The sequence below is a fragment of the Nannospalax galili genome, unplaced genomic scaffold, assembly GCF_000622305.1.
Source record: "Nannospalax galili isolate Female #2095 unplaced genomic scaffold, S.galili_v1.0 scaffold285, whole genome shotgun sequence".
NCBI lineage: Eukaryota > Metazoa > Chordata > Mammalia > Rodentia > Spalacidae > Nannospalax > Nannospalax galili.
In genome coordinates this window covers 2657785-2674561 of record NW_008355157.1, presented here as the reverse complement: position 1 = coordinate 2674561, position 16777 = coordinate 2657785, and the positions used below count along the sequence as shown (strand labels likewise).

At 35.4% G+C, this 16777-nt stretch overlaps 1 protein-coding gene across 3 annotated transcripts in view; it reads right to left on the bottom strand.

The window, feature by feature from the left end:
- Window positions 1-16777, bottom strand: part of Gphn (gephyrin) — a 578173-nt gene that overhangs the window by 133866 nt on the left and 427530 nt on the right. For all 3 annotated transcript variants that reach the window (XM_008852141.3, XM_008852142.2, XM_008852140.2), the window contains one exon: window positions 1196-1333. In XM_008852141.3, the coding sequence (XP_008850363.1) occupies window positions 1196-1333 (138 nt within the window). The remainder of the gene's footprint in view (window positions 1-1195; window positions 1334-16777) is intronic.

Here is a 16777-nt window from a genome sequence, read left to right as displayed (position 1 = left end):
CTCAAGTGAATTCTTAGAAATGGAAATTTTTGACTAAAAACTTACTAAACTAAAACAACTAAATTTTCCTTATCTTTCCATAAACAGCTTATGAATTCACTACTAGACTAAGAGAGAGTGAGAACGAGAGAGAGAGAGAGAGAGAAAAAGAGAGAGAGAGAATAGGTTAAGCAGAAAATAGATCAAAGTGGTTACTTAATAAACCACAGAAAAATTAGGTTATTTTTCACAGGTTACATTTCAATACAAATGTTTCTCAACTTATGCTATATCCTAATAAACCACTGTAAGTTGAAATATTATTGTGTTTAAAATACATTTAAGGGCCAGGTGTGGTGGTTCATGCCTTTGATCCTAGCAGAGGCAGGGGGATCTCTGTGAGATCAAGGCCAGCCTAGTCTGCATAGTAAGTTCTAGGCCAGCTAGGGCTACCGGAAGACCCTGTCTCCCCCATCCCCAAGCGTTTAAATGGGGCATAGTTGCATATGTCTATAATCTCAGCACCTGGGAGGCTTTGGTGGGAGGATCACAGAATGAAAGCTAGCTTAGGCAAAAAGTGAGACCTTACCTCCCTACTCAGCAGCATTTGATATATCTAACCTATTGTACATCATAGCTCAACAATACAATATGATACAACACATGGTTTATGCTGGCTGTGGGGCTGATTGGTAGCTGCAGGGTGCTGTCGCTGTATAGAAATGCAAGACAGTGTCATACCACATACTGCTAGTCCCAAAATATCAAAACGAACAGTGTGAAATATAGTTTTCTGAATTTATTACTTTTGCACCATTATAAAGCTGAAAATCTATAAGCCAAGAACTGTTTGCATGTGTTTTCTACAATGTGTACATACAATTACAAGACATTAGTTATCTCCCACTTTTAATGGAAAAGTTATCAGATAGACTCAGAGTTATCTACTTTTCTGACTTGGTGCTGATAGCCTTGTCTTTATGCCAGACTACTGGTATTTTAAATCAGAAATACAGGTGACTCGCCCTCTTTTTATGAAAGTTTTTTAGCATCATATTCTAAGTCCAATCCTATAGTTTCATAGAAAAAAGAAACAAGAAGGGTGATTCTGAATTTTGACAGTGGCTAGCAGGCTTTCACTTTTAGGAAAATGGCACGTTCATGTTATATGAGTCTTACTTGGAAGACAAAGGGCAGTGGAGAACTATGACAGTACCTCGGTAATTGATGATTTCTGTACCAAGCACCGGAGTCATCTCCAGGACTGTAATAAAGGCTTTGTCCATAGATGTCAGAGGGAAAGGAGACATACGGTGTCTTCTAGCCACCTTGGTGATATCGACGGCACTGTGACCTAAACAGGAAGACAATTAACTGAGAACAAGATGTTGAAACACTGATTGATAAGTGAGATGACTTATAGATACCAACAACTTCTAATTTCAAGTGTCCCTGTGAGACATTATTTCTCCTGCTTCTGAAACATAACCTGGTCTCATAGAACATTAAGTGTGATATCATGTGACAAAACTTGTGAAATTTAATGATGATAGAGGTTAATCATTTTCTGAATGCTTACTATGTGTCAAGGAACCATTCTAGAGTAACCCTTAATTGTCATTTTATGGTAACTTATCATTATATCTTTGCCTAAGTCACAGAACTGGTAACAGAAGAACCTAGGTAGCCTTGGCTTCAGGGTTCATGCCCCCTACCATTATATTAACCTTTGGATTCTTAATGAGATAGTAATAAAATGAATTTCCCGAACAGGAATTTATTTAAGACTCATAGGAATTGCTCTTTCCTCTGTAAAAAATCATGGAAATAGATTATTTAGCTATCCACTCCTCGTGTGACCTTACCTAGTCCCTTGGCATTACTATCTCTCATTTAGTAAAACTACCAAGTTTATATCTCTAATCTCATCCTCTACCCTCAACCCTATATTTGTATATCACCTGAAACCTAGTATATAATAAATTTTTCCAAGCCAGTAATCATTTAACATGTACTTGGATATATAACAGACAACTCAAACTTAAACTTTCCAAAATGAAACTGTTGATTCTCTACCCTCCTTTACCACCCAAAGGATGTCTTAATTTTCTTGCAATTTTCATCTCATTAAACAGTTATTTCATTTTACCAATTATTAGGGCAAAACTGTGGAGACATCCTAAGTCTTCTCTTTTCTAGAACTATATCTAAGCTACATTTGAAACAAATCTAGAATCTGATCACCACTGACCATTTCCACTGCTACTATAATACTGCAATACCATCTATGGTCTGGGACTTTAAATAGCCTCCTCACTGGTCTCCTGATGCCATCCTCACTCCACTACAATTTATTCACTCACCACACAGTCATTACAGTGATCCTTTGTAAGTTGGAGCACACTAATCTGTGCTCACAACTCTTTAAAGTGTTTCATTTACAGTAAAATCATTATTTGTGTCTATGAGGCCTGGCATAGCTCTGCCTCAATTGTTCTTTTCCCCTAACAGTTCCTGGTTCCCTTGTGCTCCAGCCATACTGGCTCCTTTTCAATGGCCATGTCAAATATATTTCTCCTCAGGGTCTCTGTATTTTCACTTCTGTTTTTAATCTTGGGCCATTTTCCACTAGATACAGCAATCCATCCCTAATTTCTTCAGATATTTGCTTAAGTGTCACCTCATCAGAAGGGTTTTTGTGAATATACTGTATGGAATATACATGCTAGCAGTCTTTATTCTCACTACCCTTCTTTATTTTACACATATAAATGTGGATATTAAAAACCATATATCTATAACACATAAAAATAAGTATTTGTTGAGTTAATAAATGAATCACTCAATGACAGAGACATTCGTGTGTGTGTGTGTGTGTGTGTGTGTAGGCTAGAAGAGAACCTTGGGTATTACTCTTTAGGAGCCATTTACTTCACTTATTGGCTTATTCTTTTTGAGGCAGGGTCTTTCACTGGCCTGAAGTTCAGTAATCAAGTCAGACTTAGCTGGCCAGGGAGCTCCAAGGATCTGATTGTCTCCATTTCCCCAGGACTGGGATTACATGGGCACTACTGTGCAGTTTTTTTTAAATTTAGGTTCTAGGCATCAAATTCAGGTCCTCGTGGTTGTAAGGAAAATTTTACCAACTGAGCCATCTGCCTAGTCCCAAAGACAGACTTTTTGAAGCACTGAATCTTCATGCATAAATAATTTGGCCTTATCCTTGGACCCTTTTAAATGTATTCAGACCAAAGGATAAACAGAAAACAGCAACTGCAAACACTATAGCTTCGGTATTCTAACTGCTACCCATAGTCCCTTTCATCCTTAGCCACTTTTCCACTTGGAGGAGCCTGTGAAGAAACTGTGGCCACTGAAATGTTGGCAGGAATCTCTGGAAAAAGAAATTTTATTACAAATAAGAAGATAAAAGAGATATATTTTGAAAAAGCCTTTTGCCCTTCTACCTTTTATCTGGAACATGGCTGGATACTTAGAGGTGCTGTGGCCATTTTTCAACGATGAGGGTCTAACCCGTATAGTAATGGAAACACAAGAGGAAAAGAGTCTTGAGTCCCTGATGACAATTTTGAGCTGCTAGATAAGCCCAGAGTAATTATCTCTAGACTTCTAATATGCGAGATAAATAAGCTCTCATTTCTTAAACCACTTAGTAATGATTATATACATCCAACCCACAGAAGACTGGATTCTGGCTGCTGCACCTTACTAAATTTGGCCCTGCTACAACTCCAGTGGCTGCTCCAAATATGTTCACTGAATTGAGTGGAAGGCTCTATGCCAAAGTTTCCATCCCATGACTAATACTACTATCAAAAGAATACCTCTTCTTTGTGCACATGTAAAGCTACCTACACGGATCCAACATTTCTTCTTATGAACAATAAAAATCACAAAATTTAAAACTTGAATGATCCTGGAGATTACTTACTAATAAACATGAATAGCATTTTCTAACTAAAATATAGTTGAACACATAAAGGATTATGATTTATTGCTCACAGTTGAAATGTAAATTTATTTTATCACTCACTTTCACTGAGGTTGGGCTTAGTCAATCAAATATAATGAAAATATATTGTCAAAAGCAGTAAAATTGGAAAAAGGATAGAGACAGCTCTTTCTGCTTTCTATTTTAGTTATATAGATCTATAGATCTTTGATCTTTTTTCCTACTTTATGGCACAAATTGCAAATAATCTTATAAAAACTGTCCTTTAAAAATATTTAGTTTCTACGAAAACTATTTCTTAGTATAGGGAATACGATTTTAATAGAGTAAAAAATATCTTGGTAAGCTTGATTATAAGTGATAACACATATAAATCACATATTTATCAAGTGTACTTTATGGACTAAGGATTTAGAGAGTTAGGATATACAAAGTAATGTGCACCCTGCCACGAAGAATATTATAGCTCAGCAGAAAGGGAAGGCATACAGACACAACAAGAGTAAAAGGTGATAAACCATTTGATGGCTCTAACTATAGAGGCTGGTAACTCCTCATTTGTTTTTTTGTTTGTAAATTGCAGTGTGAATACCTATTAGTCATGAAAAATCTCTCTCCTTTCTAAAATACTTGTGTAGCTTATTTATACCTCTGTCACCCATCTCCATCTTATGCTGCAGATATTTTATATGTTCCTTACCACTGTTGGTACATCGTAAACATGAAAGCATAGCCTACCTTATTAATTTGTTTCTTTTATCATGTTTAGAATAGTGCCCTCTTTATATTCATAGTAGTCAAACAGTAAATTCTTGAGATGTACATGAGAAAGAAATCTTTTAAATAAAATCCAAAGTTGGGAAGGAAAGAGCAAAATGGCACCTTCTACTGGCCTTTTACTTATCTAAGCATTTACAAACTGTCACAAACTGACTACCTTATTAGATAAATTATTCACACATTTTATAGACCTATATCATAAGCATAAACACTGTATTTAAGTTGCTCCATAAAATATAATTACACATATTAAATTGAATACCATGTGATATTTCAATATATGCATAAAGAGAAAATGTGTAATATTTAAATAAGATGTGTTAAATATACCTGTTCCCTGAAACATTTATCTTTTTTTTATGGCTAAAACACCCACAATCCTTTCTTCTAGCCTTTTGAAATATACTGTCGGTTACTGTTATCAATAATCACCCCACAGTTCAGTAACATATCAGAGCTTCTTACTTGTATTTAAATGTAACTTAGTATCCATTGATTATTTCCCTATCCCTTCCCTCCCATACTACCCTCTGTTAATTACCACCCTATTCTCAACTATCAGGGCATCAAGTCCAGAAACAGCATAGCCAAGTGATTATGTCCTAAGATCTCTACAGCCATGGGCCAAATGAAATTTTTGTGACAGGAAAAAAAAATTACTAATATAGAAAATCTGGTTTATTTCACATAAACCACATTTCTAGTTAACTCCATGTTGTTCTAATTGGTGAGATCATTATTTTTATAAATAGTATTCATATATATGAAATACACACACACACAATCTTTCCTTTAACATTCCTTAGTTGATGGACACTTCAGCTGCTTCCATTTCCTGGCTATTGTGAATAGTGTTGCAATGAACATGGGAATATAGATGTCTCTTTGCAGACTGAATTCATAGCCTTTGTATAGTAGGGGGATTGCTGGATCATATAATTCTGCTGGCAGAGGCAGGCACAGGCAGATCTCTAGGAGATCGAGGTTAGCCTGATCATATGATAATTCTATAAAGATTGTGGAATCTTTATAATGGATGCTCTACTTTATCCACCAAAAGTGTGCAAATATTTTCTTTTTCCATATCCTTACCAATACCTGTTATCTTTACTCCTTTTGGTAAGTCATTCTTATTGGAAATGAGGTGTTGTAACGGTATTTCATTGTGGTTTTTATTGTAACGACATGATAAAATTTTTATACTTGCTGGCTATATGTATATCCTCTTTTGAGAAATATCTATTTAGGTCTAATGCCTATTTTCAAAAGAGTGGTTTTGCTGAGTTTTTGGAGTTATTTTTAAAATAAAATAATTTATTGAATCTTAAAAATGGTATTCATTTATAATGCACAATCTGATGATTTTTAAATCATACAGTATAGGATAGTAAATTAGCTATTATGGGTTAACACTAGTTTCTGCACATATAATTTGCATTTCAGCACTGGCATCTTTTGAGTTGTCCTGAAAAGTATTTTAATTCTTTGACGAGTTATTTTTAAAATAAAATAATTTATTGAATCTTAAAAATGGTATTCATTTATAATGCACAATCTGATGATTTTTAAATCATACAGTATAGGATAGTAAATTAGCTATTATGGGTTAACACTAGTTTCTGCACATATAATTTGCATTTCAGCACTGGCATCTTTTGAGTTGTCCTGAAAAGTATTTTAATTCTTTGACACATTTGCATGTACAGGGGTGTGTATATGTGCAAGTATATGCATACATTTTCAGAAAAATTTATCAAGTAACTTTTATGTGCTAAGAGACTTTCTTCCTATTCATGCTCCACCCAAAATCATACAGCATGAGCAGTTAGTTACTTCTCTAATAAAGAAGGATTAGCTTGAACCCATAAATATGAGAAAACAGAATTTATCACTTACTTTCTCCACTAGGGAGGAAAATGAATGAAATAGACAATATCCACTGTTTTATGGTAAAAAGGAATGACTAAATAGTATCTTTACCAAACCCAGTTCTATTGTATCTGTCCATCAAAAGCAGGATGATAAATGTCCATATAAGACTGTATTTAGGGATGAGAATGATATTAGTGGTAGAGAATTTTTCTAGTATGCATGAGGTTCTATTTTTAATCCCTAAGACAGGGAAAAAAAACCTCTACTGGTATAGAAGTAGAAAATGAAGAGATGAGAACTTTTAAAAAAGTTATAAATGTTATAGCGAAGAAGTTTCAATTTTGAATAGTATTCTAGCTTCATTCTGTTGCTGTGATAAAATACTCTTATCAAAAGCAACTTAGAGAACTGGATGTGCAGGCATGTGCCTTTAATCCCAGCACTTGGGAGCCAGAGGCAGGCATAGGATGATCTCTAGGGGATTGAGGCTAGCCTGATCTACATAGTGAGTTCCAGATCAGCTGGGGCTATAGGGAGACCCTGTCTCAAAAAAGAAAAAATAAAAACAAAAAGAAATTTAAAAAGCAACTTAGAGGCTAGGAGTAGTAGGACATGCCTTAAAAAACTGTTTTGAATTGTGATTTTTTTCATACAATATAATTTGACAGTATTTAACTCCGCGTGTTACCATGGCATCAGGAGCTGCTGTTCTGGTATCTTCTTCCTCATATATATATATATATATATATATATATATATTCTCCTTAGAGTTTGAGTTGTGTCCCCAAATGTCCTTCACTGTGGTTCATCCACTGGAGCCTGGTTAACCAACAAAGAGTCCCAACCCTGCAAGAGACTATTTCTCTCTCCCTCCCAGCAGCCATCAGTTGCCAAAAGTTTCTCAGATTGGGTTGGGATTTCTTACCCACTTGCCATGTCTATGGTGGAATTTTGTCTGGTTTGAGCTTGCATGGGACTTGCCCATGCTGTCACCATAGCTGTGAGTTCATATGAGTAACTAACCAGCTCTTTGGAAAACTCTGTTCCCTTGTGGTCATCCACCAACTCTGGCTCTTACAATCTTTCTGCCCCTTCTTCTACAATGATCCATGAGCCTTGGGAAGCAAATTTCCTAAAACGTGTAGTGCATGCCTTTAATCCTAGTACTAGGGAGACAGAGGCAGAGGCAGGCAGTTGTTAAAAAAAAAAAAAAGCAACTTGGGAGGAAAGGATTTATTTGTCTTACACTTCTTGGTCACAGTGCATCACTGAGGAAAGTCAGGGTAGGAACTCAATGGCAGGACTGCTTGCTATTCCACACAGCATTACCTCTAACCAGGGAGCTCACTCACAGGCTCAAGCTCAGCTAGCTTACTTACATAGTTCAGGATCACCTACCCAGGGAATGGTAGTACCCACAGTGGGCTGGGTCCTCCTATGTCAACAAACAATCAAGAAAATTCCTCACAGACATGTCCACAGGTCAATTTGATCTAGGGAATTCCTCAACTCAGGATCTCCTCTCAGGTGATTTCTAGGTTCTGTCAAATTGACACTTAAGAGTTAACTGGGACAAACAGTGAAAATAGTTTTCTATAAAGCAAAATCTATTTTGTGGCTCCTAATGTATTCTGATAGCTACCTTATAAATGAATTTGAATGATCAGAGAATCTCTGAGAGCCACTGAACTAACCTCTACTACTCATATTGAACTAACCCATACTACTCATTGAATTAACCCCTACTACTCATTCAACTAACCCATACTTACTCAACAAATAAAATGTCAAAATGTGTCCTACTAAAGAAATCATAGTATTCCAGAGAATATTTATTTTAACTTTTAATAGTAAAATTACTTGGTGATATATGGTTATTACTGAAAATCTGTAGGTTTATCCAAAAGAAACTCCAAAATCCCTTAGGATAATGAGATCTTTAGTGGTACTGAGGACAGAGGTGAGGGAGAGACAATCTTTCTACTAGTAGCTCCTCAACTGAGTTAAGAGTGACAGCTTCAATCACTTGTCATATAAATCCATAGAAGTGATCAGCAATGACTTCAATTTTTTGAAGGAGTTTTATAAGATTCAAGACATTCTAAAGTGGTCAAAATTAATGGTGTAGTTTTCTATAATAAGGCTACATTTCCATAAGTACACTTAACTGGTTTCTTTTATATTTTCTAGTTAAGGTTAGATAAGATATTGACTGTTTTAGCTAAGAATTGTTTCAGGGCAAGTGTTCAAAATGGCGTTGAGATTTCTTACCTTCCATTCAACAATTATATTCTCTGAAAAGATTATATAAGAATCAAGTGCAAAAAATAGTAGTAATTTACTAAGAATTGCTATCATCAAAGACATGCTTAAATACTAATGGTAATGTCTACAATGCATTTCATACAATAGATCGTAATTAAATTTACACCCCTCCCCCATCTGCAATCCCTCATAGTCCACCCCCTCCCACTGAAGTTCATGCATTCTGTCATATCTGCCAAGGCCTATCTGGTCAGGTATTTGTAACGAGATGTCCCTTGGAGCAAGTTAATCCACTGGAGTCTAGTCAGCCTATCTAGATCCCCCTTAAAGAAGGTTAATTCTCCCTCACCCAGCAGTGATCAGGTGCCAGTAGTTTCTCACCAAAGGTTGGGGGCCTGCTGCCCATTTACCTAGTTTTATGCTGGGTTTTGTCTGATTGAGTCAGCATGGATCTTGTGCCTGCTGTCATCATTGTTGCAAGTTTATATGAGCAAGTTCCTAGAGGCCTGAAAGCCTCTGTTTCCTTATGTTCATGCACCAACCCTGGCTCTTACAATCTTTCCACCTCCTCTTCTGTAATAGGATACAATTTTAATTCCTTAGAATAGTATATAAAATTTAGACTTGCTCTCTTTTTAGCTTCCTCATTCATTGCTTAGAAAATTGACAGTACTATGGATAACTGAATGCATAGTGTTTTTCATATTTTTTTGCCATAGCATATGATGTTCTGCCTGCCTAGAATTACTTTTCTCTCATTTTCTTTTTGTTTCCTGGGAAATTACTATCTTTCCTTCAGAAATTTTTTTCAGTAAGGAAGTATTTAAATAGTAATGAAAACATATAAAAAAGATCTTGGAGCAAGCATTAAAAGGCTCTTTTTGGCCAAATCTGGCACAAATATGGTCAAAATATATTAGGATAGTTAACAGACTTTCTTACTAAAATGAAAATAAGAATCCATGAACAGATTAGCTATGCAAATAATGAAGTGATTAAAAAATTATTCTTTACAACAGAAGCCAATTGAGAAAATGTGTAATCAGAAAAGGTCTACTTTGGCAATCATTATGCTAATAACCCGTTCAGGCAAAAATCATCAACAGATATGAAAACTAGAAGGGAAAAGCGTCAAGAAAAATATTATCTTTATGTGGTCTCAATATATCCCTACAAGACACTTACTAAACACAATGTCAAAGTGTTGTTGCTCAGTGGGAAAACCTAGTAGTCATTATCTTAGTCAAGTGATCAAAAGTAATATGACTAGTAATGGAAAAAATTGACATCATGGCCTCACTGACACGATACATTGAAGACACATCACCACACACATGAGGTATTCCTAACAAATTGCATGGCAATTTGAATAACTGGGAAATATCAGAAAAATTAATTTTGAAGGTCATTATATAAAATAACTAACCTACACTCTTCAAAACTATTGAGGACATGAAAGACAAAGAAAGACGAGTAATTGTTTTAGATTAAAGGAGTCTAAAGGGAAATCATTTTAAATGTAATGCACGAATCTGGGTTGGATCCCAGATCAGAAGAACAAAAGAGTGATTTTTTTCCTTTTGCTATAGAGAACATTATTAGAAAATCTGGCAAAATTTAATTGGAATACGATTATATAACTGTGTTGTGGTACTGTTCATTTCCTGATTTTCATAATTGTACTGAAGTTGTATAAGAGAATGTCTTATTTCCTCCCACCAACCTCATTTGACCCCATTTCAAATGTACACTGAAGCAGGGATAAAGGGGCCATCATGCCTACATTTCATTCATAAGCAGTAGAGAGAAATGCGACAATACTAAAGTGTGGCAAGATGTTAATGTTTGGGGAGTTTAGATGAAAGGTATACAGGAAATGTTTATGCAATTCATGTAACATCTATGAAATTTTAAATTATTAAACAAAAGTATTTTCTTCAGTAGTACCTCCTTTATGAAAGAATATTTGACCCATTTACTTTTCTTGTACTTAGGCACTAGAAAATAGTGTGATTTAGGATTTTCTTTGCATATTGCATTAATCACATATCTCAGTTATTATACTTCTTTATTCATAGTCTGTTTTCCTAACTAGATTCTCAGGTATACAAGGGAGAGAAATGTCATGATATCAAAGACTGAAAATGCTGTGCACATAGCATATTCTAGAGTATACTGACTGACAAAGATGGGCTATATAAAATACTACACACAACTCCAAACATTACTGTGGTCAATAACTTCAGTGTTCCCTTTACTAGAATTGCAAAAACTTTGTTTTTAAAAATTAATTGCACTGGGTGTGATGCTATACCTATAATCCTAGCACCTGGGCTATATTAAGTTCCAGGTCAGCCTGGGCTACATATTAAGATCTTGTCTTAAAAACCAGTGAACCAGGCTGGGCGTGGTGGTGCACACCTTTAATCCAAGCACTTGGGAGGCATAAGCAGGCATTCTCTGTGAGTTTGAGGCCACCCTGGTCTACATACGGAGTCCCAGGCCAGCTGGGGCTATAGGGAGACCCTGTCTCAAAAGACAAAAAAACAAAACCCAAAACAAAACAAAACAAAAAACCCAGTGAGCCAACCAACAAACTACCAGGTACGGTGGTGCAAATCTTTAATTCCAGTCTTTGGAGGCAGAGGCAGGGGGATTCTGAGAGTTTGAGGCCTACCTGGTGTCTACATAGTGAGTTCTAGCCCTGCCATGGCTAAATAGTGAGGGACTCTTATCTCAAGAAACAGAGCAAAACAAAAACAAACAAAATCCAAAACTTCAAACTAAACTAACAACACAACAAAACAAAACAAAACAAAAATTTGTTAACAAATAGGTTCAAAACTAGGTTTCTCCTACTCTTGGTAAACAGTTGTCAGCCAATTTTGTAGGCTAAAAATACAGGTGAAAAACATGACAATGGTAGCTTTTAAGTATGGTCACAGAATTTGGGAAATGGAAAAATACTCTTGTTTAATGTATATGCTAAGTGGCTTAAAGAGTGACAGCTCTGTAAATAAATCCTTATGGGTTATATTTATGTATAGAAAGTTTATTTGTGGAAAAGTTATAAAGCCAAAGGTAGGAAAAAGAATAATTCATTTCTATGATCTAGTGGACAATATCTTTATGGTTGTCATTCTTTTATTTTCAGTTACTTATCAGTAATCTAAAAACTACTATTAAAACTAAAAAAGTTAGCTGAGATATCATTGTAAGAAAAGGCGATGTACAAAAAGCAATAAATGATAAGATTCATTAAAATAGCATCAAAAAGGATAACATTTAAAAAAGATGTAGATATAGGAAGTAAGTGCTAATTCTACCACAAAGGCAAGCCAAGTCTTTGACCTGACTTGGCTTCTGATGATATGAGCTTTTCCTGACATTCTTCATAGGGCTGCACATTACTAAAAGTTTTTTTTTTAATTTTATTTATTTATTTATTTTTTTAGGGACTGTGGGCTCTTGTCTATACTAGAGCACTAGTAAAGCATAAACATATTAGTTAATTGTAGATACTGGTTATGGCTACTATGACAAAAAGAGCAGCTCTCAGACTCAGTTCTCACGTTTCCTGAAATCCTCTCATCAGATCCTTCTCGTTGCTCTCACCATATGTAATTAACTTTTGCTTTGCTGTCATTCTGATTTAAGAATATAAACCCAGAGCTTGGTACCATTTGACCTGGAATCTTTTGGTTTGCTCCTATTTTCCTGTCTGAATCCTGGATTTGTGCCCTTCTTAGCTACTTTATTTTTTTCTTTAAATTCTGCCAAGATCTCTTCTTCAAATTCCAATTATCAAAAAGACTGGTTTTGAAATGACATTTACAAATATAAATGGGTTATTTCCATTTTAAATGACATACATATTAAAATACAAAATTAATATTTCCTTTTATCAGTAGGCCTTTGTTCCAAACATTCTCTAAATAAAAGTAGAGAAAAAGTAATTTTCTTTAGGCATTATAAGCTGGGGCTGGAGAGATGGCTCAGGGGTCAAGAGCACTGGCCATTCTTGAAGAGGACTTGGGTTCAGTTCCCAGGACCCACATGACAGCTAACAACTGTCTGTAATTCTAGTTCCTGGGGTCCGATGCCCACTTCTGTCCTCTGCATGACATAGGTGCACTTACATACATCCAGGCAAAACACTCATACACATTAAAAAAAAAAGAAATTATAAGTTGTTATATCAATAAAAGTAGAACCTGACAAGCACCTTTTAGAGCCCCCTCAAACTGTTAATAAGTCTTTATAAGACCCTGGGGAAATGATCTAAGAGAAATTCTAAGTCATTTTTGTGTTTAAAGTTATTTTATCTTCTTAAAAGCCACATTTCTTTTGGTCAAGCTTTCTACATGATGGGGCTGTTTCTCATGTTATGTATAAGCACACATTTATTAATGTATGCTAATAAAACATGAAAAACTAAAGCAATTCTAGTGAATATCTTTTGCAAAACATGTTAAATATAATTGTGAGAGAGGTGGTAATTGCTAATTTGTATAGACAGGAAAGGAAATCTTAGGATGGGTGATCAGCCTGCATGAAGAAGAGTCCCTCCCAAAAGAGAAGATAGTGAGTCAGCACCAGTGGTGAAAAAAATAAATTTAGTTTTTAAGGCATTTTATACACGTATGGATAGAAACCATATAGTTATTTATTCTACATGGGCGCTATATTTATTGGGCGCTGGATGTAATCCCAGTCTTTCTACTGGCCTAAAAGTAGAGTTATTTTAGAGCTGATTCTGCTGATTTCAGTACTATCATTAAAAAAACAAACTATAATTCACAGCCTGATTATAACTGTAAAGAACAAAATAAATAGAATACATTATATATATTAAAAAGAAAAAAGATATTTGTGTTAGCAGCAGTCTTTAATAGCAATGAGACAGATTTTTTTCTTTCTACTTTTCTGTATGGCCCAGATATAACAATAACACTGTATCATTTAAAAGTTAAAATATGCCATTTGATTTGAAAAATTATTTTTGTAGTCAACTCAGTCAATCTCTTCCAAAGACATGGTCCAAATTTGGTAGATTCTAGGAAAATTTCTGAGCAGTGCTTTGTTTAATTGTTCTTAACAATGAAAAGTTTCCTATTACTCTAGACTCCTAGTGACATGTTAGACCTTTCATGATCTCTTTCTTTCCAGTTTCATCTCCCTTTGCTTTTAAACAGAACCTCATTCATTCTAGGAAAAAGAAAAAACAGTAACTTCTAGTACACAGGTGATATTTTATTTTTCATATATCTCTTTCAATTGCCCTTTTCTTTTCAGCCCAACTGGCAGGAACACGGATACTTTTCAGGACTGGAGAACTAAGTTAAGTCTTTGAGCCAAGAGTGGTAGGTAGCTTACACTTGGAATCCTAGCACTTAGTAAATGGGGACAGGATTGATAGCTTGAGGCCAGATTGGGCTAAGTAGTAAGTCAAGGAAAACAAGGGCCACACTGCAAGATCCTGTCTCAAAACACAAACAACAAAACCCCCATAAGATATAGATCTTAGAATAAGGTACTATGCATAGTGCCTAAGCTGGATACTATGGGCCATTCTTGACATCCTCCCCTTCCATGTCCACTTATCAATCCTGTAGATTCCGGCTTCTTAGAATTCCAAAATCTCTGATTTATTTTTCTACTTCTGTTGCTTCTGTTCAAGTCTATTCAGATTCCTGCTTCTAATTTTGCCGAGACTTAATCCATGTCGTACATAGTAAATACTTTCAAAAGTTTAAATTTAATATAATCATTTCCACGTTTAAATTCCTTTATTTGCCTTTAAAGTCCAAACCCATTAGCATGGAACTTAGGAGTTTCATTTGCAAACTTACACTAAACTATTTAAAAACCAGTCTTTTAATGAGCGTGAGGTTTGTCTTCTGTCCTGTTATGGTGGTAAATTACACTCAATGATTTTCATATATTCAACTATCTTTTTACTCCAGGGACAAAGTCACATGGCCATAGTATATAACTCTTTTAATGTGCTTCAAACTGGTTTACTAATATTCTGCTAAGGACTTTTCTATCAGTATTTATCAGTTATCTTTTCTTATAAAATTTCTACTAGGGTGATGCTGGTCTTGTAAATGAGTTTGGAAATTTTCCTGCCCCCATTTTTCAGGGGAAGAGTTTGAGGAAGATTGGTGGTAACTCTTTAAATCTTTGGTAGTATTCTCCATTGATGATATGTGGTCATGTGCTTTTCTCTGTTGGGAGGTTTTTGACTACTGATTTAATATTCTTAATATTTATAGATATGTTTAGATCGTCTGTTTCTTCATGATTCAGATTGGTAGGTTTGTTTCCAGGAATTTATTTATTTCTTCTAGGTTATCTACTTATATATATAATTGTCCATAGTTTTGTCGAATGTACCTCCTTTTCAATTTTTATAATACCTGAGTCTTAAATTTATTTATATTTTATGTGTATGAGTGTTTTGCCTGCATGTATGTAAGTGCACCTGTCCCTGCAATGCCCACAGAGGCCAGGAGAGGGTGCTGGATCCCCTAGAACTGGGGATCTGCTGTTATCTGCCACATGGGTGCTGGGAATTGATCCTTGGCAAGAGCAGCTCTTAACTGCTGAGCCATCTCTCCATAGTTGTGTATTTTAAAAGTCTAGCTAAGGGTATATAAATCTGGTTGGTATTTTCAAAAGTCCAAATTTTAGTTTTATTGATTTTTTTAAATTGTTTTTCTCATCTGTATTTTATTTCTATCTTTACTCTTAATAATTTCCTTCTTTCCATTAAAAGTTGTTGGTTTAGTTTGTTTCCTTGTTGCACGTACATGCGTGCATGTGTAGGGGAGTAGGGACTGCTGTGATTAAACGCAGGGTCTTGTTCATGTGAGACAAATGTCTGAGATGGAGTCTTGCTAAGTTCCCCAATTGAAATGAAAAATTGAAATGAAACCTATGGCCTCAGCCTGTCTCAGCCTCCTGAGTAGCTGGGATTACAGTCTTGTGCCACATGTCCTTCTACTTCTTTTTGGTATTGGTTAATGCTTTGAGATTTTGATCTCAGTATTGGTGTTCACCACTGTAAAGTTTCCTCTGCGCATTGCTTTTGCTGCAGTGCATAAGATTTAGCATGTTGTAGTTTTGTTATTTGTCTCAAGATATTCTCTAATTTCTCTTGAGATTTATTTTTTTTGTTTGAGCGATTTACTGTTCAAGAGTGTGTTAGTTTCCATTTTCCTGCCATTATGTCTAGTGCTAGTCCATTGTAGCTGGAAAAGATAACTAATAGATTTCAGACTTCCTAACTTTTTTGAAAACTTAAGAATTATGTTTTGCTGCTGTTCAATGGAATGTTTTGGTCTATAGTGCTGTAGTGCTGCTCAAATCCTGTTTCCTTAATAAACCATCCAGCTAATTCTTTTATTATTGAAAATATTATAAGTTCCTCTTATTGTATTACTATTTATCTTTTTTTTTTCTGTTAAAGTTTGCTTTCTATGTTTGAATGCCATGAAGCTAGGTATAGTTGTGATTGTTATAGCTTTGTGGTGAACTGACTCTTTTATTATTCTTTGTAATGTGACAGTTTTTGACTGAAAGTCTATTTTGTCTGAATTAAGCATGGCCGGCCACCTTTGCTCTCCTGGTTATGATTTGCATGAAGTATCTTTTCATTCTTTCACACTCCACCTTTGTGTTTTTACATCTTCAGCAAGTTTCTTGTATACAGTATATAATTGCAAGTGGTTTATTTTTTGCAAAAAAATATTTTATTGCCGGGCATGGTGGCACATGCCTTTAATCCCAGCACTCAGGAGGCAGAGGCAGGCGGATCTCTGTGAGTTCAAGGCCAGCCTGGTCTACAAAGTGAGTTCCAGGCCAGCTGGGGCTACGGGGAGACCCTGTCTCAAAAAGACCAAA